This window comes from Anabrus simplex, chromosome 1 (assembly GCF_040414725.1).
Source record: "Anabrus simplex isolate iqAnaSimp1 chromosome 1, ASM4041472v1, whole genome shotgun sequence".
Taxonomy (NCBI): domain Eukaryota; kingdom Metazoa; phylum Arthropoda; class Insecta; order Orthoptera; family Tettigoniidae; genus Anabrus; species Anabrus simplex.
The window spans coordinates 700,109,328-700,135,753 of NC_090265.1; the positions used below are offsets into that span (position 1 = coordinate 700,109,328).

The 26,426-nt window shown below is 41.8% G+C and overlaps 1 protein-coding gene across 1 annotated transcript; it reads left to right on the top strand.

Annotated features, from left to right (window-relative positions):
• The first annotated feature begins 4,817 nt into the window (after positions 1-4,817).
• On the top strand, positions 4,818-26,133 carry LOC136857354 (uncharacterized PE-PGRS family protein PE_PGRS54). Its single transcript, XM_067135967.2, has 3 exons — positions 4,818-4,884; positions 19,007-19,097; positions 21,950-26,133. The coding sequence occupies exons 2-3, from the start codon at positions 19,032-19,034 to the stop codon at positions 24,719-24,721; spliced, it is 2,838 nt and encodes a 945-aa protein (XP_066992068.2). The 5' UTR covers positions 4,818-4,884; positions 19,007-19,031; the 3' UTR covers positions 24,722-26,133.
• Positions 26,134-26,426: the final 293 nt, after the last annotated feature.

A 26,426-nucleotide genomic window follows, 5' to 3' on the forward strand; every position in this document is an offset into this window, starting at 1 on the left:
CCCGACTTCGCGTGTAATCTCCGCAATGCTATGACCCATGCGCCGTGGGTGATGATCATCCCACGTTCAAAGACGGTTAACTTGCCATATACACGACACTGGTGTCTGTGACAGACTGCTCAGCTACGCCCGCAGCTAGCCGCAACGCTCAGGGGTCATACACGCATATTTTTCTAGTGGGACCCGCCTTCCTGTAACTTTTGGCCACTCAGAGTATATAAACAAACCTTGTTGTCTGTTATTAAATTACTTCCTTTAATATATTTAAATAGTAAAAATAATACATAGTGGAAATACGCATAAAATGTCATTCGACGCAGTTAACCGATTCGTACAGCGCCACAGCAAGTAGTGGAGACTCGCGTAGCAACGTGTAGAATCGCTATTAGTAACTGATGGCATAAAACCTTTGTTACACAATATGTACAATTGTTCTTTTGGTGAAACATTTAGTTTATAGTGTTGAATCAAAATCTTTAAAAAACTGTCATTACGGCAATCAACTTGGTAAATTGTAACCTTTATCAGGGGCGTAACGTTAAGGACTGCATTGCAAGTGGGCCCGGGCCTTTAAGGGGCCCCGCAGACACCTCCCGAATAAATAATAAATCTAGCCTGATGACCTAAAAATGTTAGAAGTATGCAAGCATTTACGACCTAAAAATATATTAAAATATAACTTAAAAGATTTATAGTCACATTTTTGAAATCTTAAAAAGCGTGCGGCATTTTAAATTAACGTTACATTGAAAGTATACTTTTAAAATATTGTTTTCCTATTTGTTTACGTCACCCCGACACAGATAGGTCTTATGGCGACGATGGGAGGGGAAAGGCCTAGGAATTGGAAGAAAGCGGCATGGCCTTAAATAAGGTACAGCCCCGGCATTTGCCTGGTGTGCTTTTAAAATCTAGAACATTCAATAATATTAATAATAATAATAATAATAATAATAATAATAATAATAATAATAATAATAATAATAATAATAATAATAATAATAATAATATCATGTTTTGAATTTATTTAATTACGCAATTGAGAGCTAACTCTCGACTCTGCACAGAATGAAATAAATGTCACATTTTGATGGGCGATCAGAAAGAATTGTCCCCCTCTGTGGTGTAATGGTGTGATTAGCTGCCACCCCCGAAGGCCCGGGTTCGATTCCCGGCTCTACCACGAAATTTGAAAGGTGGAACGAGGGCTGGAACGGGGTCCACTCAGCCTCGGGAGGTCAACTGAGTAGAGGTGGGTTCGATTCCCACCTCAGCCATCCTGGAAGTGGTTTTTCGAGCTTTCCCACTTCTCCTCCAGGCAAATGCCGGGATGGTTCCTAACTTAAGGCCACGGCCGCTTCCTTCCCTCTTCCTTGTCTATCCCTTCCAATCTTCCCATCACCCCACAAGGCCCCTGTTCAGCATAGCAGGTGAGGCCGCCTGGGCGAGGTACTGGTCATCCTCCCCAGTATCATCCCACGACCCAATGTCTGAAGCTCCAGGACACTGCCCTTGAGGCGGTTGAGGTGGGATCCCTCGCTGAGTCCGAAGGAAAAGCCAACCCTGGAGGGTAAACAGATTAAGAAAAGAAGAAGAAAGAAGATCATAAAGGATTACAATAGCAAATTACATGTACATTAATGTTATCAAACAGGAACCAAATTCTATTTTCTCGCCACATCGACTTATAAGAGGAAAAACACCGCTCAACATCGCAGCATGTTTCCGCGGCATGTTTGAAATAAGTCATGTCATTAGAATTCAATTGAGGCTCACTATTCTCTCGCTTTCTACGGATCTGTCTCTTTCTATACAGCTTACCCTCCTAATTCACATAAAAATATATATCTACGAAAGGTAATTGTAAGAAATTATAGACAAATATGAACAATCCGTCTATAAGACGACTACAAGCAGATATGCGAAAAAGTACGAAAATTCACGGGAAATACGATTATAATATGAAAAACTACGGAAAATGACGAATAAACGTTGAAATAGCCAAAATATGACCTTGTATGACACGTGAAAATTGCATAATTTTATTCACAGTAGATGAAATCATGCTTAACTTGTATTTTCCATGGAAATAATAATTTTCTTCTTAATGTGTTTACCCTCCAGGATTGTTTTTTCCCTCGGACTCGCGAGGGATCCCACATCTCCGCCTCAAGGGCAGTGTCCTGGAGCTTCAGACATTGGGTAGGGATCTGGGAAGGATGACCGGTATCTCACCCAGGCAGCCTCACCTGCTATGCTGAACAGGGGCCTTGGTGGGGGATGGGAAGATTGGATGGGGTAGACAAGGAAGAGGGAAGGAAGCGGCCGTGGCCTTAAGTTAAGTACCATCCCGGAATTTGCCTGGAGGAGAAGTGGGCAACCACGGAAAGCCACTTCGAGGATGGCTGAGGTGGGAATTGAACCCACCTCTACTCAGTTGACCTCCCGAGGCTGAGTGGGCCCCGTTCCAGCCCTCATACCACTTTTTCAAAAATGATGTGGCAGAGCTAATCACGCTAACCACTACACCACAGAGACGGACGAATGAGCACTACTTGACGGAAAACATGAACTATTGCTTTCATAAGGCGCTCCTTCAACAATAATGAACGAGTAAAAACAAAAGTCCACATAAATCCACATACAATCGACTTAAAAGATAAAGATGTGTTTTAATCGTGAAAAAGTTAGAACTTTTATATTTTAAATATAGGCTATGTGAGTTGAAAGGATGGAAGCTAAGGAAATAAAAATTTTGTCTCTAAGATCTTAAGCTTTAGTGTAGTTTTCTCGTAGAATAATAACTAACGCCCGGATATTTATGACATGTCATATTTTATTTATTTACATTCTTTGCATGGAAAATATAACTTAAGCATGATTTTATCTACAGTGACTAAAATTTTACAATTTTCATGGGACTTATACATTCATATTTTGGCTCTTTGAACGTTTTTTGTCATTTTCTGGTAATTTTTCATATTACGGTCATATTTCCCCGTGAATTTTCGTGTTTTTGTCATATTTTCATCTTTGTATTCCATTTTCTCATACCTGTTTTCAGTGGTCTCAAATGCGGATTTTTCACGTCTCCTAATTGTTGTCTGTAATTTCTTATAATATCTTTCTTAGAAATATATATTTATATGAATCAGGATGGTAAGCTGTATAAAAGGAGACAGATGCATAGAAAGAAACGGAAAGGTGAGCCTCAACTGAACTCTAATGATTTGACGTATTTCGAATATGTCCCAATAACATCCTGCGATGTTGAGCATTCCTTTTCCCGTTACAAAAGTCAATGTTGCATGAAAATAGAAGATTGTTTCTATTTGAAAACCTTAATATACATAATTTGCTATTGTAATTCTTTCTGATCGCTCATGAAAATGTGACATTTCATTCTGTGAAGAGTCGAGAGTTACCTCCGGAATGAGTAAATAACTAAATCTTCTATCTTCTATCTTAATCTGTTTTCTCTCCAGGATTGGCTTTTCCCTCGGACTCAGCGAGGGACCCCACCTCAACCGCCTCAAGGGCAGTGTCCTGGAGCTTCATACTCTGGGTCGTGGGATACAACTGGGGAGGATGACCAGGCCTCACCCAGGCGGCCGCATCTGCTATGCCGAAGAGGGACCTTGGTGGGGGATGACAAGATTGGAAGGGATAGACAAGGAAGAGGGAAGGAAGCTGCCATGGCCTTAAGTTAGGTACCATCCCGGCATTTGCCCGGAAGAGAAGTGGAAAACCACGGAAAACCACTTCTAGGATGGCTGAGATGGGAATCTAACCCAACTCTACTCAGTTGACCTCCCGAGGCTGAGTGGACCCCGTTCCAGCCCTCGTTCCACCTTTCAAATTTCGTGGCAGAGCCGGAATTGGAACCCGGGCCTCCGGGGGTGGCAGCTAATCACACTAACCACTACACCACAGAGGCGGACAATTAACTAAATTATTATGGACATGCATGATTGCGTTGTCATTCAATTTTCCTTGCGTCATGGTACTTGGTATCTTCTCAGGTTGGAAAAAGAGCGTTCTGATGTACATGTAAAAAGGGGGTATATTATACAGTATTTCTGTAACTGAGAATAAACAAATACACGGGACAAAAATTACATCTACGATGAAAAATTAAGATTCGCCACTTTTATTTATTTCAGTTATAACCTCTTTTGTTATTTTCCTTTTTCCTGTTTGTGCAGGGTACTGGGCACCCCTACAAAATTTTTGGGGGTGCTGCAGAACCGTAGCACCTGGAGTCAGCGCCCGTGGCCACCAACGCCCTACGGTTGGTTGGATCTTCAACAGCTCACCCATCAGCTTCATTGAATAAGGACCGGGCGAGTTGGCCGTGCGCGTAGAGGCGCGCGGCTGTGAGCTTGCATCCGGGAGATAGTAGGTTCGAGCCCCACTATCGGCAGCCCTGAAGATGGTTTTCCGTGGTTTCCTATTTTCACACCAGGCAAATGCTGGGGCTGTACCTTAATTAAGGCCACGGCCGCTTCCTTCCAACTCCTAGGCCTTTCCTATCCCATCGTCGCCATAAGACCTATCTGTGTCGGTGCGACGTAAAGCCCCTAGCAAAAAAAAACATTGAATAAGGGCAGTTATCAGGGTCAACTATACCTTAAAACTGCCCTGCAAGTACCCCTGAAGGCTGTCGGATTAGCTAACGAGGTGGGTGGAGGTCACTCCGGGTGGGGTTCAAGACGGAGAAGTGGCTTCTCCGAGAAACAGAGCCGATAAGCCATGATGACTAGCTCAGCTTGGACCCGTGGCCTGGACTGTCCGTGACGCATCCAGCACCAGCTCGCTATATATAAAGAACTGGACGAAGTGTTGACGTTAGTTGTGTGTCATTCCTGGAGTTGCAGATATCAGGTAAGGTACCCTATAGTAGTTCATACAAATTATCGTTTGTATAATGTTACTGGGTAATAGTAATAATAATTTCCAGCAAGACATACCAAATATCTTAGATTCACGTGGCCAAATGGACTGTATTGTGATTGACCTATTTAAGGCATTTGATAAGGTAGAGCATGGGAAATTACTGACAACATTGAGAGTGCAATTAGACTAGACGAAAGAGTGACTGAATTGGTGGCTACATTTCTAGAAAATAGACCCCTCCCCAGGGCACTACAGCCCTTGAAGGGCCTTGGCCTAGGAAAATTGAACTCTAGAGAATTAAATTAGGTAGTGCACTATCTCATCCTCAAGACAGTATTATTGGCCCTTTATGTTTTTCTTATATATCTGTTTATTGTCCAGGGGTTGGCTTTTCCCTCGGACTTAGTGAGGGATCCCACCTCTACCGCCTCAAGGGCAGTGTCCTGGAGCTTCAGACATCGGATCGGGGGAAACAACTGGGGAAGAATGATCAGTACCTCGCCCAGGCGGCCTCATCTGCTATACTGAACAGGGGCCTTGGTGGGGGATGGGAAGATTGGAAAGGATAGACAAGGAAGAGGGAAGGAAGCGGCCGTGGCCGTAAGTTAGGTACCATCCCGGCATTTGCCTGGAGGAGAAGTGGGAAACCAGGGAAAACCACTTCCAGGATGGCTGAGGTGGGAATCGAACCCACCTCTACTCAGTTGACCTCCCGAGGCTGAGTGGACCCCGTTCCAGCCCTCGTACCACTTTTCAAATTTCGTGGCAGAGCGGGGAATCGAACCCCCGCCTCCGGGGGTGGCAGCTAATCACACTAAACACTACAGCACAGAGGCGGACTTTTCTTATATATACTCGTATAAATTATAGGAGTAAAGAACTGAAGTCGGAGATAAGGCCTTTTTTGGGGATGATATTATTCTGTATAGAGTAATGAATAAGTTACAAGATTCTAAGCAATTGCAAGAAGACCTCGATAATGTTGAAGAAAACCTCGATAATGTTGCGAGATGGACAGCAGGCAATGGTATGATGATAAATGAGGTGAAAAGTCAGATTGTGGGTTTCATTAATAGGAAAAGTCCTCTCAGTTTTAATTACTGCCTTGATGGGGTCAAAGTTCCTTATGGGGATGATTGTAAGTTCCTAGGGGTTAAATATAAGGAAAAATCTTCATTGCGGTAATCACATAAACGGGACTGTAAATAAAGGGTACAGATCTGTGCACATGGTTACGAGGGTGTTTAGGGGTTGTAGTAAGGATGTGAAGGAGAGAGCATATACGAGTAAGCATCTAGGGTATTGTTCCAGTGTGTGGTACCCTCACCAAAATTACTTGATTCGAGAACTAAAAAAATCCGAAGAAGGTCAGCTCGAATTGTTTCGGGTGATTTCCGACAAAAGAGCAGCGTTGCGAAAATGTTGCAAAGTTTGGGCTCGGAGGACTTGGGAGAAAGGAGACGAACTGCTCGAATAAGTGGTATGTTCCGAGCTGTCAGTCGAGAGATGGCGTGGAATGACATTAGTAGACAAATAAGTTTGAGTGGTGTCTTTGAAAGTAGGAAAGATCACAATATGAAGATAAAGTTGGAATTCAAATGGACAAATTGGGGTAAATATGCGTTTACACAAAGATGAGTTAGGGATTGGAGTAAACTACCAAGGGAGATGTTCAATAAATTTCCTAATTCCTTGCAATTATTTAAGAAAAGGCTAGATAAGCAACAGATAGGGAATCTGCCATCTGGGCGACTGTCCTAAATGGAGATCCGCGGTGATTGATTGATTGATTGATTGATTGATTGATTGATTGATTGATTGATTGATTGATTGATTGATTGATTGATTGATTGATTGATTGATTGATTGATTGATTGATTGATTGATTGATTGATTGATTGATTGATTGATTGATTGATTGATTGATTGATTGATTGATTGATTGATTGATTGATTGATTGATTGATTGATTGATTGATTGATTGATTGATTGATTGATTGATTGATTGATTGATTGATTGAATGAATAATAACATACATATTCATTCTAGACTGTTTCGCCTTTCAGTGTTCAGTCTGCAAGTCTCTGTAACTTTACTAAATGCCTCGACAATCCTTTACCTCTGTGACCTCATTTAGTCTCATGTCTCTTATTTTTAAATAATTAGAAACCGAGTCCAATGTTCTCCTAGGTAACCTATCCTCCTCCACTCGCCTCACATGAACCCACTACCGAAACCGTTTTATGCGTACAGCTTCATCCGTCGAGTTCGTTCCTTTATCTCCTCATACCAAGCACTCTCCTGTCCTTATTCCCACCTGTTTGTACAAGTGATTTTTCTCCCTACTTTCATGTCTGTTACTTCTAACTTGTGAATAAGGTATCCTAAGTCCACCCAGCTGAACTTGGTCTAAAAAAAGACCGGTGTAAAAGTCTCGTCCGGGAGCTGACTTCCTTCTTACAGAATACTGTTGATCCAGCGTTGCCAGCCATACGATCTGGATCGTATATGTACGACAATTCGATGCTGCGTACTGTCGTACGTTCTAACCCGCGGATCGTACGTCTATTGTACGATCCTATGACATATCGTATATTTTGTCTTGTTTTCCCCCTAAAATTCGTAGATTTTTGTTCCTTCTTTTTTTCGTGCAAGTTATGTTCTATCATAGATGACAAGTTAGAGGGAGGGGGCTTTTCGAATAATGAGATTCCCAAAGGGTATTTATCAAGAATGGGCTCTCTTCTTTCTGAGTTACGTCACGGTCTCGCTCCTGTACTGTAATCCATGGATCATGCCTTCAGCAGATTGATAATGACTGGAGGAAATTACCCTTTGTCAACGTCAATGATAATATTAAAGCCTGCTCTAAAGTAGATTAATTTTGGGCTAAGTTACAGGAAGTGAAAAACACGTTTATGGAATGTGAATTTCTCGCACTTCCAGAATTTGCACTCTCCGTTTTGTAATTTCCAGACTGTCCGACTCTTTGGCTGAATGGTCACCGTACTGGCCTTCGGTTCAGAGGGTCCCGGATTCGATTTCCGACCGGGTCGGGGATTTATCCTTCATTGGTTAATTCCGAAGACCCGGGGGCTGGGTGTTTTTACTGTCCCCAGCATTCCTGCAACTCACAAACCACACATAACACTATCCTGCACCACAATCACACACAGTTACCTACACATCTCAGATGCCCCCCACCCTCATCGAAGGGTCTGCCTTACAAGGGCTGCACTCGGCTACAAATAGCCACACGAAATCATTATTAACTTCCACACTCGAAAGTTGATTGTGAAAAAATATTCAGAAAAATTAATATCATTAAATTAAGAACAGGAATAGGCTAATTACTTCTACGGTGAATGGATGCTTGCTGGGCAGTCAGTGTGTTCGAGTCAATGGTACATGTAAAGGTTTCAAACCGTCGGAGAACATGCTCAGGAGGATGACTAAAACAGAGTTGTACCCACAATCAACTAGCAAGCTCAAGTACCGGTACTTCAGAACTTTCTGCTGTGAATGTGCCTGAAGGTTCTATAGAAGAAGATGATCATGATGACGATAATGATGATTTCCAGATATGAGGTAAGGCACTTCAGTGACTTCACATCTCATGTTGACTGCTTGTTTACAAACTATCCAATTCTTGAGTAATCTAAATAAAAACAATTTTCGTGTTCTTGATACTGTATCTCACATATTAGCACAATGAGTTATGTTTATTGTGCATCCTAACCTGTTTCAACGTGGAGCTGTGGCAATGGGACACCTAGCTATCGTGTTATAAACTATCCGCAGAACGTACAGTTCTACGTGCGGCCCGAAGCAGAGGTACTCGACTTTTCGAGAATTTCACATTACTCCTATTAACCAAGAATCGAACCAGTCAGCTTCCTGAGAAGCAAACTGCTGCGTAAGTGAGCTATTGCGTCTGTAAAGGGTCTTAAATAGCGGACATTTTTAATGGTTATTTTAAGTCGTACGATATTCTCATGAAAAAATACATCCTTTTGTGGTTATTACCGGCCCCGTGGTGTAGGGGGTAGCGTGCCTGCCTCTCACCCGGAGGCCCCGGGTTCGATTTCCGGCCAGGTCAGGCAATTTTACCTGGACCTGAGGGCTGGTTCGAGGTCCACTCAGCCTACGTGATTAGAATTGAGGAGCTATCTGACGGTGAGATAGCGGCCCCGGTCTAGAAAGCCAAGAATAACGGCCGAGAGGATTCGTCGTGCTGACCACACGACACCTCGTAATGTGCAGGCCTTCGGGCTGAGCAGCGGTCGCTTGGTAGGCCAAGGCCCTTCAAGGGCTGTAGTGCCATGGGTTTGGTTTGGTTTTTGTGGTTATTGTATGATCCTCACAATCTGAGAGGTTGGCAACGCTGTGTTGATGATTAGCCTTGCTGTAATCTCATTACACTACCATCCTGGGAGAACACACATCCTAAATACTTGAGATGATCTATCTGTTTCAGTTTTGTATTCCCAGTCTGCCATTCAATTCGCTTAGGTTTCTTACCTAATGTCATCATATTGGTCTTGACTCAATGCACTTATTTTTAAGTTCCAAAATATTAGACTGTGGGCTTCCTGCTCAATCTGAAATTAAGATCAAGTCATTGAGGCCAAACGTCTTACTATAATAATAATAATAATAATAATAATAATAATAATAATAATAATAATAATAATAATGTTATTTAAGTATTTTTCTTTACAATCTGCTTTATGTCGCACCGACACAGATCGGTCTTATGGCGACGACAGCATAGGAACGGGCTAGGAGTGCGAAGGAAGCGGCCGTGGCCTTAATTAAGGTACAACCCCAGCATTTTCCTGGTGTGAAAATGGGAAACCACGGTAAATCATCTTCAGGATTCGAACCCAAAATCTGCCGGATGCAAGCTCACAGCTGTGCGCCAGTAACCGCACGGCCAACTAGCCCAATTTAAGTATTTTCGAATCTCGCGTAATATAATACAAGGGACACTAATCTTAAACCCTTATGATTTCTAATACATCGGGATAAAAATTACATTGACTTCCACATCAGTTGCAATGGAGAGAAAATTCACTGTATATGCATACAGTATATTACTTTTATGTTAAGTTAATAATTTTATTGGCACTCAGATGTAATGAATGCAGGACAATTACTACTTGCTTTTGGGAATCGTAACATTTTTCTCATTTTCTTACAAGTATTATTACCGAGCGAGGTGGTCGCGCGTGTTAAAGTGCTACGGCAAAGTAGCCAAGCTCTGCATTCGGCAGGTTCGTGGGTTCGAATCCCACCGTCACCTGTCCTGAGAATGTTTTTCCGTGGTTCCCCATTTTCGCTCCCAGGCAAATGTCGGGGCTGTTCCTATCCATTGTCCACAACAGTTCCTTTTCAGCTCCTTACCCAGTTGCATTCACCATCATTCACGTCATCCCCATTAGCTCCTCAACTGAGATTGGCGTCAAGAAGGGCATCTGGCCATAAAACAAGCCATTGAAGAAACGTAACTGAAAAGTAGACAAACAAACAGTTTAGAATTATTATTTGTATCCTGTGTTTTTCTGTCTTCTATTTTATTTGTCTTTCTCATTTGCAGCAATTCTTCCAGTACCCACATGTATTTTATAACCTAAACAGAAATAGGACATCATTTCATTATTATTATTATTATTATCATTATTATTATTATTATTATTATTATTATTTCGTTATGACCATTCATAGAGCGCGTTGGAACTCGTTCTTTTTCTTGATGACTTTCGCCTTCATAATTCAACTAAATTCTCTTCATAAATTCCCTGTGTTACCTCTTCTGTTCATCTGACCACTTTGTACCAGTCCTGCTGCTAGTTTTGACCACAAATGTGTGTTGATTTGCTGAGGTCCTGAAGACTTCGCGATTTCTGATGATGTCTTCCCTGATGTTCAATTCATTCAGGTCCCCTCTCGTTTTCTCCAGCCAATTTATTCTCCGGTTTTGGAAATTTATTACATTGAATAATCCATCCTAAAAATGTGTCCAAAACATTTTAAACGTCTCCTCCGTACAGCATTTATGAAACTATCTGCGTAACTATAAAGGTCAGCAGTTCGCCTTTTAATCGAAATTCCATTTTCTTGTATGTGGCCGAAAAAGAGGGAGTCCTTGGCAAACACCCGTGCACAGTTCAAAAGGGTCAAACATTTCCCCAAAAAGTTTTAGCTTGGAATTTTTATTTGTGAGGGTCTGACGAATCAGTTCTCTGGCCTTTCTGTCCATGGGAAGTTCTCATAACGTTTCGAACAAGGTTTGTCTTTCCACAGAGTCATACACTTTCTTCTTCTTTTTATTATTATTATTATTATTATTATTATATTAATAATAAATAATAATATATTATATTATATTAATTATTTAATGATATTAATAATAATTCATCATTTCATAATCCATTTTATTTAACTGTATTACATTTCTTCTTGAGATTTCTTAAAATGCAAGTTGGACAAATAACTAATTAACTGCCATGGACTCTATTTTGAGGATTCTTTTCGTTGAATGATTTTGGAAGGAATTCTTAGGTTTGCAGTGAAATGTTGACATATCCTTTCTTTTTTTTTGTCCAGATCTTATTCATGCCTTTGATTATTGAATTGTTTAACATGTCAATTGTGTAGTGTTACTTGCCGGCTGAACACAAGTTTTTCAATGTTCATTCATCTCCACATGTGTGACATTGTTATTTAACGGTACAATAAGGTGTTCGCCGCGAGAACCCTGTAACCCTAATTATGATCTTCTTCGGTCTCATGCTTTATGGATGTCCTCTTATCATATGCTGTATGCTATTTAAAATATTCTACTACTAGGATAGACCGCAGTAGGCAACTTTCTAATTGCCGATCATGGAATTTGGAAAGGGAATCACAATCCAAGGAGAGAAAATCAAAATTCTGATTTGCGAATCATATTGTTATTTTTATCCGAGATGTAGAAGATCTGGAGAAATAGCTAAATGGTACGGACACTGTCTTGGGGAAAGAGTACAGGATGAAAATAAATAAATCCAAAAGAAAAGTAATGGAGTGCAGTCGAACGAAGTGAGGTGATGCAGGAATTATTAGATTAGGAAATGAAGTCTTAAAGAAGGTAGATCGAATTGGCAAGAGAAGATCGATTTGGTGAAATATGACCAAAAGAAAAGATAGAACGATGGAACACGTCTAAAGACATCCAGGACTTATTCAGTTACTTTTTGAGAGAAGTGTAGGCAGTAGGAACGGTAGGGTTAGACCAAGGTATGACTATGACAAGCAGATTAGAGTAGATGTAGGATGTAGTAGTTATGTAGAAGTGAAAAGGTCAGCACAGGCTAGGGTGGCCTGGAGCGCTGCAACAAAACCAGTATGTAGATAACTCAAACGACAACAAAATATGGAGTTACGACTATCAGCCGGCTGGATGCCTTACGTTCATTGACTAGCGGGACATGAGTATTTCTGTTGTTGTTCAACTCTTATCCCGTTTGGGTCGGGTACGAAGTAAGATGAATTTTCGTAGGAGTTTTTACGATCGGATGCCCTTGGTGACGTCAATTTCATCAGAGGGGTAGATGAGATGAAATGAATGACGTGATATGTGATACTAGAAAAGGAGAGGGTGAAACAGGGTGCCGGAACATAGCCTAATCCTGTCGAGTAGCACGAAGGAGTCTGCTCAAGGCTTAAAGTCTCCATCTGACCAACGAATCGCCAACAACAGCGTCATATGCACTCACTCCATATCTTCACTGCTGAGACGTTTGGAAATGGATCCAGGCTTTTGGCACGCAATCTAACTAGGAATTGTATACCACCATCTCTACTACGAGCCGGCTAACCTCGGTGTCAGACTTCACACCTTAACGATTATGGCCACCAGGCGGGCTATTACCTTTTTTTAGATATTAATTAAATTAATATCTAAAATATTGTCTGAAGTAACTTTGAAACACAGTATAATACAGTATTTAAATCTCGTTAATAAAATATCAACTGAGTTACTACGAGACCATCTTGGTTCTTTTACATATTAATTTAAATAGAAAAAAACATTCTATTACGTTGATGATATTATTCTGATACTAGACGCATTAAGAAACCTAGGCACAGTAAAAAAACGAGCGTTAAGCCTTAAAAACATATGTTCTAATAATACAAGAGAAATAGTTTCGGAGGCACGTGTTATAATGTATTTGGATGCGCGTGTCATTTATAAGCCGTTAAATATAACACAGCATGGCTCATCAGTGTGTCATTCCTGCACCAAGTCTTCCTGTAACAAAGTCCGCTCCACCTAGGATAACCCATACTGTGTGCTCTTTTTATTGTAAGGAAAAGCGTGTATGTGAATTTTTGTAAAATTGAGGTAATGCCCTCTGTTTTAGAGACGAATAAATAAATAAATAAATAAATAAATAAATAAATAAATAAATAAATAAATAAATAAATAAATAAATAAATAAATAAATAAATATATAAATAAATAAATAAATAAATATTTTGAAACCGCTAATATTTTGATAATTCCGTCACTAGGGATAAAATACAGCTCCTCACTGTGCTAAGAAATAAACGACGAAAGAAATATGTACGATGCGTATCGATGATGCACTCAGCACCACTGGCATCCGTATAATGATCGACATCGAATGTTTAATGGATGAAGCTCAGTCATTTGTGTCATGCGGGCTGAGAAAATCCTTTACGGTGCGGGTCGTGAAGCTCTGAGCTTGTACTTGGGAGACTGTGGATTCGAACCTCACAGTCTGTAGTCCTGAAGATGATTTTCTGTGTTTTCCTACATATTTCCTTCACAGCCGTAGTCCTTTCCCTCTCCCGTGTTACCGGAGACCTGTGTTTGTACGACGTATCGAATAACATTTTCGAAAATTATATTATGGAGCAATTAGAATCAGCTGGTCAAGTGTAATGTTATACCTTAGTGAGTCACCAAGTCTTTAATGTTTATCTAGGTCGCAACACTCATCTATAAAATACGGATTTTTATTTTTTATTTTTTGGGGGCCTAACATCTAAAATACGGATTTTTAGGGAATTATATGTTAGAATGAACCGGTCCCGCAGTGTAGGGGGTAGCGTTCCTGCCTCTTACCCGGAGGCCCCGGGTTCGATTCCCGGCCATGAAAGGGATTTTTACATGTACCTGAGGGCTGGTTCGAGGTCCGCTCAGCCTACGGGATTACAATTGAGGAGCCATCTGATGGTGAGATGGCGGCCCCGGTCTAGAAAGCCAAGAATAACGACCGAGAGGCTTCGTCGTGCTGACCACACAACACGTCGTAATTTGCAGACTTTCGGGTTGAGTAGCGATCGCTTGGTAAGCCATGGCCCTTTGGGGCTCTTGCGCCATGGGGTTTGGTTTTAATATGTTAGAATGCATGCTAGTTTGGTTATTAGGGCGTGTCGACTAGCCCGCCCTTCCACAGTTTAGCAAGAGAAACATAAATTCTAGGGGTTCTGATAGACCGTACCCCTAACGTATATATACACATCATTACTTACCCGTAATGAAGTACAGTGTATACTTGTCACTCGCTTCCGTTAAGTCTGCATTCTAACCTCTTACTGCCTCTACAGTACATCATCTACTTCCTTTAAGATTTCATTCCTTCACCTGACATATTACACATTATCTGACTTCCTGCATTACACTTCTATATTTATTTACAGCGCACCCCGCCCCCTTACAGCGAGTCTCCGGGGATGTAACAAATATGATATGGGCCCGCCAGACAAAATTAAAATTTGGCCCCCCTTCAAATACAATGTAAAAACCAATGAATAACTTAATATAAATTGAATTACAGCAAGTAAAAGAAATAGGTCAAGTTATGTGAGCAAAGGGATTGTTAGTTACTGTATGATCATTTAAAATAATGTCTAACAGGTTTTATTTGACGGTCTCCGTGGTTTACCGGCTAAGCTGATGAGCTGCCAACGATAAACCACTCAGAACTGTAACTGCTTTCACTTTTCAGTAACTACAGAACTATAGGCCTATTCTGTATCTGAAACCGAATTCTCAGTTACAATAATTTATTCGACTGCAACACAGAGAAATATATGAACATTTTTTCTTTTTTTTAATTATTGACTTTACGTTACACCGACACAGATAGGTCTTATGGCGATGATGGGGCAGGAAAGGACTAGGAGTGGGAAGAAAGCGGCCGTGTCCTTAATTACGGTAAGTCTACAGCATTTGCCTGGTGTGAAAATGGTAAACCACGGAAACCATCTTCAGGGGTGCCGACAGTGGGGTTCGAACCCACTATCTCCCGAATACTGGATACTTGCCGCACTTAAGCGACTGCTCACAGCTGCACGCCCCCCTCACCGCACGGCCAGCTCGCACGGTACGATCTAATTTAAATAAAAAACTGTTGAAATATAGCTCGAATAATATCAAACCGCATAACTGATAAGCCTATTATTAATTTTGCTCAAAGAGAGCTAGTTCTAAACTACGTTGAGTGATTGTTAGTACACCAACGTCTTACTGGCATTACATATTGTTGTCGAATAACTGTGTGACAGAAGTTAAATGTTCTGGAAAATTTGTGCATGATACGATCTCAGATGCACTACACAACAAGAAAGCATAATTTCCTAACTAAAATATGATATTTTTCTAACAATTTTCATTGAAATGAAATGTCGTATGGCTTTTAGTGCCGGGATATCCCAGGACGGGTTCGGCTCGCCAGGTGCAGGTCTTTCTATTTGACTCCTGTAGGCGACCTGCGCGTCGTGATGAGGATGAAGTGATGATGAAGACAACACATACACTCAGCCCCCGTGCCATTGGAATTTACCAATTAAGGTTAAAATCCCAGACCCGGCCGGGAATCGAACCCGGGACCCTCTGAACCGAAGGCCAGTACGCTGACCGTTCAGCCAACGAGTCGGACACAATTTTCATTGATGTAATTATTTTTAAATAATTTGGTGTAGGTCTGTTCTAAACAACGTGTTGCGCTGTTGCGAGAGATGGCAAGAGTGCTTTGTTTACAGTTACACTCAACACAATAAACTGCGGCTAGATTCAAACAAGTGGCAATTTCTCTACGCACAAATTGTAAAATAAAAATCCCTTCAGGTAAGCAACACAATGTTGAAAATGTTCTAGGGATATGAGCTACGAATTTTAGATAGGTAAATAAATTAAAATAAAATATGCTAGTTGTTTTACGTCGCACCGACACAGGTAGGTCTTCGGCGACGATGGGACAGGAAAGGGCTAGGAGTGGGAAGGAAGCGACCGTGGCCTTAATTACGGTACAGCCCCAGCATTTGCCTGGTGTGAAAATGGGAAACCAGGGAAAACCATTTTCAGGGCTGCCGACAGTGGGGTTCGAACCTACTATCTCCCAAATACTGGATACTGGCCGCACTTAAGCCACAATATTCTTTATTTCTTCCTAAAAATGACAATCCTTTTCTTAATCATTGTTATCCTGTCGATTAGATCACGGCCGACTGAATCGCTCACTGCGCTCCGAAAGGATCTAGCTAGAACGACGCATCAAGTCGGCCGAGATTAGATTAGCAGATTGACTTTTTCTATCGCTACGAGCGCTAATGTGAGTCAATGCAGAGTTTCACCTAAACCCATATAACTACGTTCAGTGTGGATTGCTTTATTTTACGTTGTTCGTGGTATGGAGACCCCCACTTGTCTACTAAGAAATGTATCCATTCTCAGGACTTGAGTCATAAGTCATGCCATGTTTAGCAAACATCTAGATTGTTCTGGTGACCTTGTATCAGAACCCGGCGCTATTCGGGTTATCTTGTCATGAATATGTATCAGACATTAAGTGTCAGCTCACACACCATGTTGACCGTGCTCGCACATCGCTATCAACACAACATTCCTGCGGACAGAACGTTCCCGTGACCCAATGATAAGAAAGTTGTAGGGTCCAATTGAATTTCTAACTGGAACCTACAAACGGCACTTGCCTACGGATCCTGGAAATCTTTTTCCTATTGACTTTTACCCAATTTATTGGGGTCGGGATATGAAGTCGATGTTTCTCAGTTTTACAGTCGGATGCCCTACCTGACACCAACCTTATATCGAGGGACGTAATCACTGTTGCGTGTTTCTGTGGTGGGTGGTAGTGTATTAATCAATCAATCAATCAATCAATCAATCAATCAATCAATCAATCAATCAATCAATCAATCAATCAATCAATCAATCAATCAATCAATCAATCAATCATCACTCATTTGCATTTAGGGTAGTCGCCAAGGTGGCAGATTCCTCATCTGCTGTTTACCTAGAAAAAAAAATACCTGCAACCTGTTTTCCGATCAGTGACCGGGTCAGAGATGGAATGAATGAAACCCCATCTTGCAGCGAGGATAGGAATTGTGCCGCCTGCTGAAGCCTGTCGCACTCCTCTGGGACAATGAATAATGACTGACAGATGAAATGGTAGTGGAGAGTGTTTTTGGCTGCTATTTACTTTACGTCGCACCGACACAGATAGGTCTTATGGCGACGACAGGACAGGAAATACCTAGGGATGGGAAGGAAGCGGCCGTGGCCTTAATTAGGGTACAACCCCAGCATTTGCCTAGTGTGAAAATGGGAAACCACGAAAAACCATCTTCAGGGCTGCCGACAGTGGTATCCGAACCCACTATCTCCCGATTACTGGATACTGGCCGCACTTAAGCGACTGCAGCTATCGATCTCGGTGTGGAGAGTGTTGCTGGAATGAAATATGACAGAGGAAAACCGGAGTACCCGAAGAAAAAAAACCTGTCCCGCCTCCGCTTTCTCCAGCACAAATCTCACATGGAGTGATCGGGATTTGAACCACGTAACCCAGCAGTGAGAGGCCGACGCGCTGCCGCCCGAGCCACAGAGGCTTATGTTGTTTACCTAGACTTTTCTGAAATTGTGGCAAAAAATTTGGAAATTTATTGAACATCTCCCATAGAAAATTATTCCAGTCCCTAACTCCTCTTCCTATATAGTATAATTTGCCCCAATTTGTCCTCTTGAATTCCAATAATTTTATCTTCACATTGTGATATTTGCTGCCTTTGAAAACAGCACTCAAACTTATTCGCCTACTGATGTCAGGCCACGCCATCTCTCCACTCACAGCTCGAAAAATACCTCTCGTCACCTTATTCCTAAATCTTCGCTGCCCAAACTTTGCAACATTTTCGTAACGCTACTTTTTATTCGGAAATCACCCAGGCCAAATCGAGCTAGTGTGCTGTCTGAATACGAACAAACTCAACACCCAGTCCCCCAAGCCAGAAGAATTAATCAAACACGATTAAAATCACCAACCTAGCCGGGAATCGAACCCGGAACCTTTGAACTGAAGGCCTCAACACTGACCAATCAGCGAAAGAGTAGGTGTTTTTGTTCCAAAACCCCATACTACCAACCACCACAAAAACACGCGATAGTGATTACATCCCTCCACATAGAGTCGGCGTCAGGAAGGACATCCGACCGTAAAACATAGCCAAACCCACACCGTTAAAACCCGTGACTGTACAGGCATTGGAAAAGCTGTAGAAGAAGATATTTGTTTTGTCAACAAACTTCAGTTTTTGCCTGTCACTTCTTTTTTCCTTTAATTTCTAGGATGCCTGGAATTTTCTCATTATTTTGGATCAGTTTTAATTTTTCAATGTTATTGACTTTACGTACCACTAACTACTTTTGACGGTTTCCGGAGACGCCGAGGTGCCGGAATTTTGTTCCGCAGTTCTTTTACATGCCAGTAAATCTACCAACACGAGGCTGGCGTATTTGAGCACCTTCAAATACCACCGGACTGAGCCAGGATCGAACCTGCCAAGTTGTGGTCAGAAGGCCAGCGCCTCAACCGTCTGAGCCACTCAGCCCGGCAGGATCAGTTTTCATTCTTATATCTAACTTTATACAATACAACGACACACTTCTACTTTAATTTAATTTACTAGTATAGATTGTGCTGTAACAATCTGTTTGTAGTTTCGCTAGAAATTCTAATAAAATAAAATGGTTCCTCTCGTAATGCATCTTGAAATAAATTATGTTCCAGGGCAGTACAACTCTACAGAAACAAAATGACGTTCAACACTATACTCGCGCTTCTTCTCGTGCTGGGTCTTGCAGGCAGCTCACCCACCTGGGTAAGTCATCAGTCTAGAGCCCGGATTTTTAAGTTCTGATTGGTTAGACTGCAAACTTATTTAAGCCAATAAGAAGTGTACCCTACCGTGTACAACAGTTATGCTATGAGGTTTGCATAGACATTAGGAGTACGGCGTATAGAACTCCTAGAATGTACGTGACTCTTGCTACAGTATCGAAGAGCCGGTTGTGCGACACTTCCTATTAACCAAATCTGTTTGCATTCTAACCTATTACCACCTAAAAATCCGAAGTCTAGTCATCACTCACTATACATTTTAAAGAATGCTAAAGGAAAAGAGTATGATGAGGTAAAGATAAATGTTATGGGGCATTTCAACCCATGCATTACTTATGCGCCACCCTATAGTGGCAGCTTTTAATGAAGTTACGAAAATTATTGGAGTATATGGCTAGGGCGAATGACCTTCGATGTTAGGCCCCTTAAATCAACAAGCAGCAGCAGGAGTATGTACAAATATTGAGGGTCGGACTTATGATATGGTGGTGTGTTTGCTTTCGGAGTAGTGATGGAATAATCGAATAACCTCCATCCGAGTATTTAAATAATCGAATAAATAATCGAATGAGTTTTAAATATCATTCAGATGTATCGCATAGAATATTCGGATGTGTCATGAATCAGTTTTTCGGTTTAAGTGTGTCGGATGCATAATCTAAAATAATCGAATAGATGAATTCTTATGCAAAATAGAAATACGCCTTTTTCCAAACATACCTCCAAATGTTGAAACTAAATGAGTTAATTAACTGTCTTAAAAATCACTTTTCATTCGATAATTTCGAGAACATTCGCTATTCAATTGTCTCATTCATTCGAACACAGTTCCGAATGAATAATCGAAAAATACTCGAATGGAAAAAATCAAAGATTCGATCGAAAAAATAATCGGATGCAAAAATGATTCACTAGTCGATTGCCTCACTCATTCGAATGAATAATCGAAAAATAATCTAATGGAAATATAATCGAATAAAATGAAATAATCGAATAAGCGATTATTTTGTATTCGATTATCTCGTCACTAGTTCGGAGCCCTCTCACAGTTCCTCTGTATATGTAGTGCGTGAGAGGTACGCTCTCATCGTGTCCCCGTGAAGGTGAGAAGGTCCGTTCCGGGGTGTTTCGTGGCCACCCATCCAAAGGGTGACCAGGGTGGATGTTGCATAACTGTCTTTATAGAAGTCTGATCGTGTGGAATTTCTCAATTTTGTATACATTTGGAAACATTTGCAGCATTAATTGATGTTTAATATTATTTTGCAATATTGAGTTTATTCATCAGTTACCTCCCTCTGTGGACTGTCGGCCTCCGCATCCAAGGATCGTGAGTTCAAACCCACGGAAAGTAGTGAGACTGTTGAGAGGTGGAAAGGAGTCTCTTTGGTACTCCATGTCGGGATGTAAAAGATCTCTGGAGATACTTTTCGTGTTTACCTAGCGAAGCTAATTAAAACTCAGTCATAGGTCGCCCGAAAGAGATTTGTTTTATAATGCCATCTGGTGGAGAAAAACGAAACTTCAAAACTTACACGCATGCACCCTGAATGGCGTCATATCAATATGCCGGCATACGGTTGCTAAGGCCATAGCTCATTACTGTTATTATTTGTTTGTTTGTTTGTTTGTTTGTTTGTTTGTTTGTTTGTTTGCTTGTTTGTTTGTTTGTTTGTTTGTTTGTTTGTTTGTTTGTTTGTTTGTTTGTTTGTTTGTTTGTTTGTTTGTTTGTTTGTTTGTTTGTTTGTTTGTTTGTTTGTTTGTTTGTTTGTTTGTCCAACCCTTGTCCCGTTTCTCTACGGGGTCGGATATGAGGTAAGATGAATCTGTCGCGCTGGGTTTTTTTATGACCGAATGCCTTTCCTGACGTCAACCTCGTCAGAGGAGTTAATGACATGAAATGAATGGTGTAATATATGATTATGATAGTGGGAAGGGAGAATGGTGAAGCCTGGTGCCGGCATACAGCCTAATTCTGTCGAATAGCACCAAAGGGTCTGCTCAAGTTTTAACCTCTCCATACGACGGACCAGTCACTGTCAACAGCGCCATACGCCCTCACTCCATATGAGCATTACGGAGAGGTTTGGAATTTAATCCATGTTTTTGGCACGCAATCTAGTGATTAGAAATTATTATTATTATTATTATTATTATTATTATTATTATTATTATTATTATTATTATTATTATTATTATTATTATTATTATTATTATTATTATTATTATTATTATTATTATTATTAGAGCCCGAATGTTTAGGCAGGAACAGATTAGAAAGGAAACTAACCCGCTCTTCCGTAATGTAGCGACAGTAACATAACGTCTACGGACCCCTAATGTTTATGCAAATTGCATTGCAGAACTGTTGTCCCGGCTAGAACATATGTATTACTCGCTTCAGTACCTTTGCTTTCTTTAGCCTGTAAATGCCTGATATCAGGGCTCTAATTACGATTATTATTATTATTATTATTATTATTATTATTATTATTATTATTATTATTATTATTATTATTAGAGCCCGAATGTTTAGGCAGGAACAGATTAGAAAGGAAACTAACCCGCTCTTCCGTAATGTAGCGACAGTAACATAACGTCTACGGACCCCTAATGTTTATGCAAATTGCATTGCAGAACTGTTGTCCCGGCTAGAACATATGTATTACTCGCTTCAGTACCTTTGCTTTCTTTAGCCTGTAAATGCCTTATATCAGGGCTCTAATTAAGATTATTATTATTATTATTATTATTATTATTATTATTATTATTATTATTATTATTATTATTATTATTATTATTATTATTTACCAGGGTTTTTTGATGTTGCAGCGGCCCCCTACGAAGGCGTACGGCAGCAATTACTACCAGCGCCTTAATCTGGAAAAATTCAAGACTGATGGTATCTATGGTGGCGGGTCTAGCAGCAATAACGTCCAAGGAAGTTTAAACGCGGACTCTGGACTACGGGAGGATGGAAGTCGATTTTCCCAGGCGGATGTTTCCGGCAAGGGAGAGAGGAACCTCACTGCGGGCATAGGACTTTGGGATGTACACGGTGGTGGCGACCTTATAGCAGCAGGGGGAGGAAATATGTCCGCAAAAGTTGAAAGGGGTGGAGATGTCCAGAGTTCGTTCGTCCAGGGTGAGATGGATGGCGCTCTGGAGGGCAATCTGCAAACCATAGGAGGAGTTGGCAACAGCGGAGATAACACGCTACAAGGAGGTACCAACCTTGCAACATCAGCGGACGGCAAACTCTCTGCAAGTGGCGGTGTGGGTACAGATCCTCAGGGAGGAAGAACCGTAGGAGGTGAACTGGGAGCTGCTGGAAAAGGAGAACTCAGGGGCGACGTCGGAGTTGGTGATATCAATGCTGGAGGAGCACTGAATACTGGAGGGGAAGGAAGACTTTCTGTAAATGCAGGATTTAGCAGGGACGAAACCGGTGCCAGAGGAGGAGGTGAACTCCAGACTAGTGGAAGAGAACATGTAAGTGCCGATGGCGGAGTTGGGGGATACAGAGGTAGTGGAAGTGTTGATACTGCAGGAGAGGGCAAGATCAGTGCAGGTGGAGGTTACAGCAAAACTGAAAACGGTGCGCACGGTGGAGGTGATCTCGGAGCTTCAGGATGGGGCAAAGTGGCAGGAAATACTGCTGTCGGCAAGCTTCAAGGAGAAGGTGAAACACAAGTCTCAGGAGACGCAACTATAACGGGAGGGGCGGAATACAGCCGCGACAACACAAGTGCACATGCTGGTGGTGAAATCAGGACATCCGGCCACGGAGGTGTGACGTCACGAGTCGTCGTCGGCAAGTTGGAAGCGACGGGAAATATTGAAGCATCGGAGGAAAGTAAACACTCAGCTGGAGTGGGGTACGTTAATAACGATACGATGTCTCGCGTAGGAGGAATAATCGATTCTTCTGGACGGGGTCAAGTCTCCTCAAGTGCTGGACTTGGGAACCACATCATCACAGGAGGTATCAATGTTATAAGAGACGGACAAATTTCCTCAGTGGCAGAATCCACTTCCAACGATACGGCAGCTCGTCTAGGCAGTCATTTAGGAGGGGAAACAGGTGGTAAAGTGAGTACTAAATTCCAAGCAGATAACCTTCATGGAAATTCAGACATTTCTGGTGGTACGCAAGGAAATCTCACTGGAGAAGCGATCATTTACTCTAACCAGGATGGGATTCATGGAAACATTGAAGGAAAGGCGGTTGGCAAAGCGGGACTGGCAGGCAACGGTGCGGTGGGAAACGTTTATGGTAAGGGCAACGGCTTGGTGAGTGGTGAAGGAAAAGTGGGCACAGGAGCGGAATTTGTTAGCGACGATAATGGCATTCGTGCTGAGGGGAAAATGGGAGCATCGGCTCAGGGAGAACTGGCTGCTAACGGTGAAATTGGTAGCAGTAATCCTGGTAGTTTCAAAGGATACGTGAATTCTGGGGCTATAGGTGTCACAAATCTTACTGCGTTGTCAGGATTTGGACTGGACATAAACGACACTCAGTACGTTCGCAGTCAATTAGAGGGAGTATCAAGTGGAAAGATATCGGGAAGCGCTGGTATTCGAAGAACTAGCTCGTGTACTACTTCCAGCCAAGTTTATGGCAATGAAGTCGTTGACCTTGTAGAATGTCAGAACGCACAGGATGGTAGTGATAGAATCGTATACACTGATGGTGAAGTAGTAGCAGAAGGAAAGGCCGGGGCAAGTGCTGGAGTTTCGTTGGATAAAGATGATAATATCCTGGCAGCGAGTGAAATCGGAGCTTCAGGTCTCGGTAAAGTGTCAGGAGGAGCTGGCGTTGGAAGTCTTCAGGGGGCAGGCGATGCGGGGGCAGCTGCAGGTGGTAAGGTCTATGGTAATGCTGGAATACTGCCAGACAATGAAGGTGGCGTCCAAGGTATTGCTGAGGCAGGAGCTAAGGGGTCGGGTAATATTTCAACAAGCGCAGGCGTCGGTAGTATTAAAGCGGGCGGGAATCTTGTTGGTGAGGGTGACGGTAAGATATTTACAGGAATACGGGTGTCAGAGAAGGGTGATGGTGGGGTTCAGGTTGTCAGTGATATTGGCGCTAAGACTGGAGGAAATCTGAACTCGAGTGTGGCACTTGGCACTATAGGAGGAAGTGGTGGTCTTGGAGGCGATGGTGAAGGAAAAATTACTTTGATGGGGGGATATGCTAAAGATAATGATGGAAATACAAGAGGAGCTGGAGGAGTGGCTGTGGAAGGGGAGGGTAAAATAGGGGCTGGTGCTGGAGTTGGCAGCAAGGACGGTATACACGGCCACGGAGCGGTCGGTGCTTCAGGGAATGGCAAGGTGACTGCCGAGACTGAGGTTCATAGGACCTCCGAGGGTGACATTAGTGCTCATGGTGGAGTCGGTGGCTCTCTCGGTGGGTCACTGTCTGCTGGTGGGGAGGTGGGAGCAAGCAAAGACAATGAGATTCCTCTAGGAGTAGGGTTAACCGCAGGAGCTGATGGAAAGTTGACGGGTGGTTTTAACAGGACAAAGGATGGCGTACATGCTAACGCTGAGGCTAAATCCTCAGCTTCAGGAGGATTCAAGTTTAACATCTGGGGATAAGAGCAAGCAATATGTTACAGATAAGGACAGGATTTTTAGACACGAATAAGTTGGAATTAAAACGTATTTGAACAAGGCGCAAGTAACATCTAACCGCTCTACAGTAATGTACGTGAGTTGCATACATTGTAGGGGTTCTGATAGTTCAGATCGCTAATGTTTATGCAAATCTCATTGCAGAACCGTTGTGCGGGCTAGAATACGCTTGCGCCTCGTTTAAATAACCCTTTTAGTGGCAGGCGAAAATGTAAAGGTGTGGTCTGAAAGTGCCAGGCTGTGTTAAAGGAAAATGTAGGCTTTCAGAAAAAAAAAAGAATGTAACGTCTGTTTCTTTAAGATATGAAGGCGAAACTTAATCAGGGACTTCAAAATACTGTCGTCTAAATTTAGAATTTCCTTTCAGATCATTATGAAATGAATTCCTCACGTTATTCATTAAGTCAAATAATTTATTCAGGAAAATAAATGTTGCAAAATTTGATAATTCCTATTACCACACGTTTACAACTGGAGTAAAAACGAACCAAGGAGGACACACATACATAATACAAGAAATAGGAAACGCACTTTTTATTCTAAAAATGTCTTCAAGGTTGTCAAAAAACCAAAATTCTAAAATTTTGCATATGGAAAAATATGCCAACAATGGCTATCACACAAGTGAATACAATTAAATGATGACAGTGAAAATAAACAGCCGTATAGCTAATGACTGTCGAGTGAAGTGGTGACATCTCGGACTTCGTGGACTGTTATTCCGATCTTAGTGACAAATGAAGTGCCGATTTCACCTCAGACAATGAACTACCTGCGTGGGATGTGAGTGCACATAACCAGGCAAGTGATAGTGTTCTAAATGTTAGTGACTGGGAAGAACGGAACGTTGACCACGACAATCCCGTACAGGCTCCACGACAGTTCTGATGATGATGCTTGTTGTTTACAGAGGCCTAACATTTAAGGTCATCGGCCCCCACAACAGTTCTTGGACTCATTAGTTCATTAATTTCGTCCTCTCTTACATAATTCTTCTTACACTTCGACGCCATTCTTTTACGAGTCGCGCGTAAACAAGTCGAGAAATTTTAAAAATCGCTCCAGATTATCGATAGACAGAAAACAAAAGAATGTTGTCACAACGTGGTAGCTTGAACTCTCTTTAATGATCATGCCAAGGTTAGGCCACATTTTCGGCGTAGAAGCCTGTCAAAGAATAAAGAAACGAAGCGTGTCTCAGAGCGACGCTGAAACTAAATCTCACTGCAGAACCGTTGTGCGGGCTAGGGTGCAATTGCGCCTTGATTAAACACGTTTTCCTTTCAACCTGTTCATGCGGAAAAATCCTTTCCCTAATTATAGAAAAATTGTAAATACAACTCACTTTTCAGATGGAGGATGATGAGAACTGGACGTGCATCCGGGAGATAGTAGGTTCGAATCCCACTATCGGCAGCCCTGAAAATGGTTTTCCGTGGTTTCCCATTTTCACACCAGGCAAATGCTGGGGCTGTACCTTAATTAAGGCCACGGCCGCTTCCTTCCAACTCCTAGGCCTTTCCTATCCCATCGTCGCCATAAGACCTATCTGTGTCGGTGCGACGTAAAGCCCCTAGCAAAAAGAGAACTGGACGACCAACCTCCAAAACAAAATCACTATTTGATTATTGAAATGAACTAACTTTAAAAGAAATTAACACCATACTTT

Excerpts from the sequence above, each read along its gene's own strand:
- LOC136857354 (XM_067135967.2), top strand. The coding sequence starts at position 19,032 with ATGACGTTCAACACTATACTCGCGCTTCTTCTCGTGCTGGGTCTTGCA. Across the intron at positions 19,098-21,949 it reads CAGGCAGCTCACCCACCTGG|CGGCCCCCTACGAAGGCGTA; the intron begins GTAAGTCATCAG and ends TTGATGTTGCAG.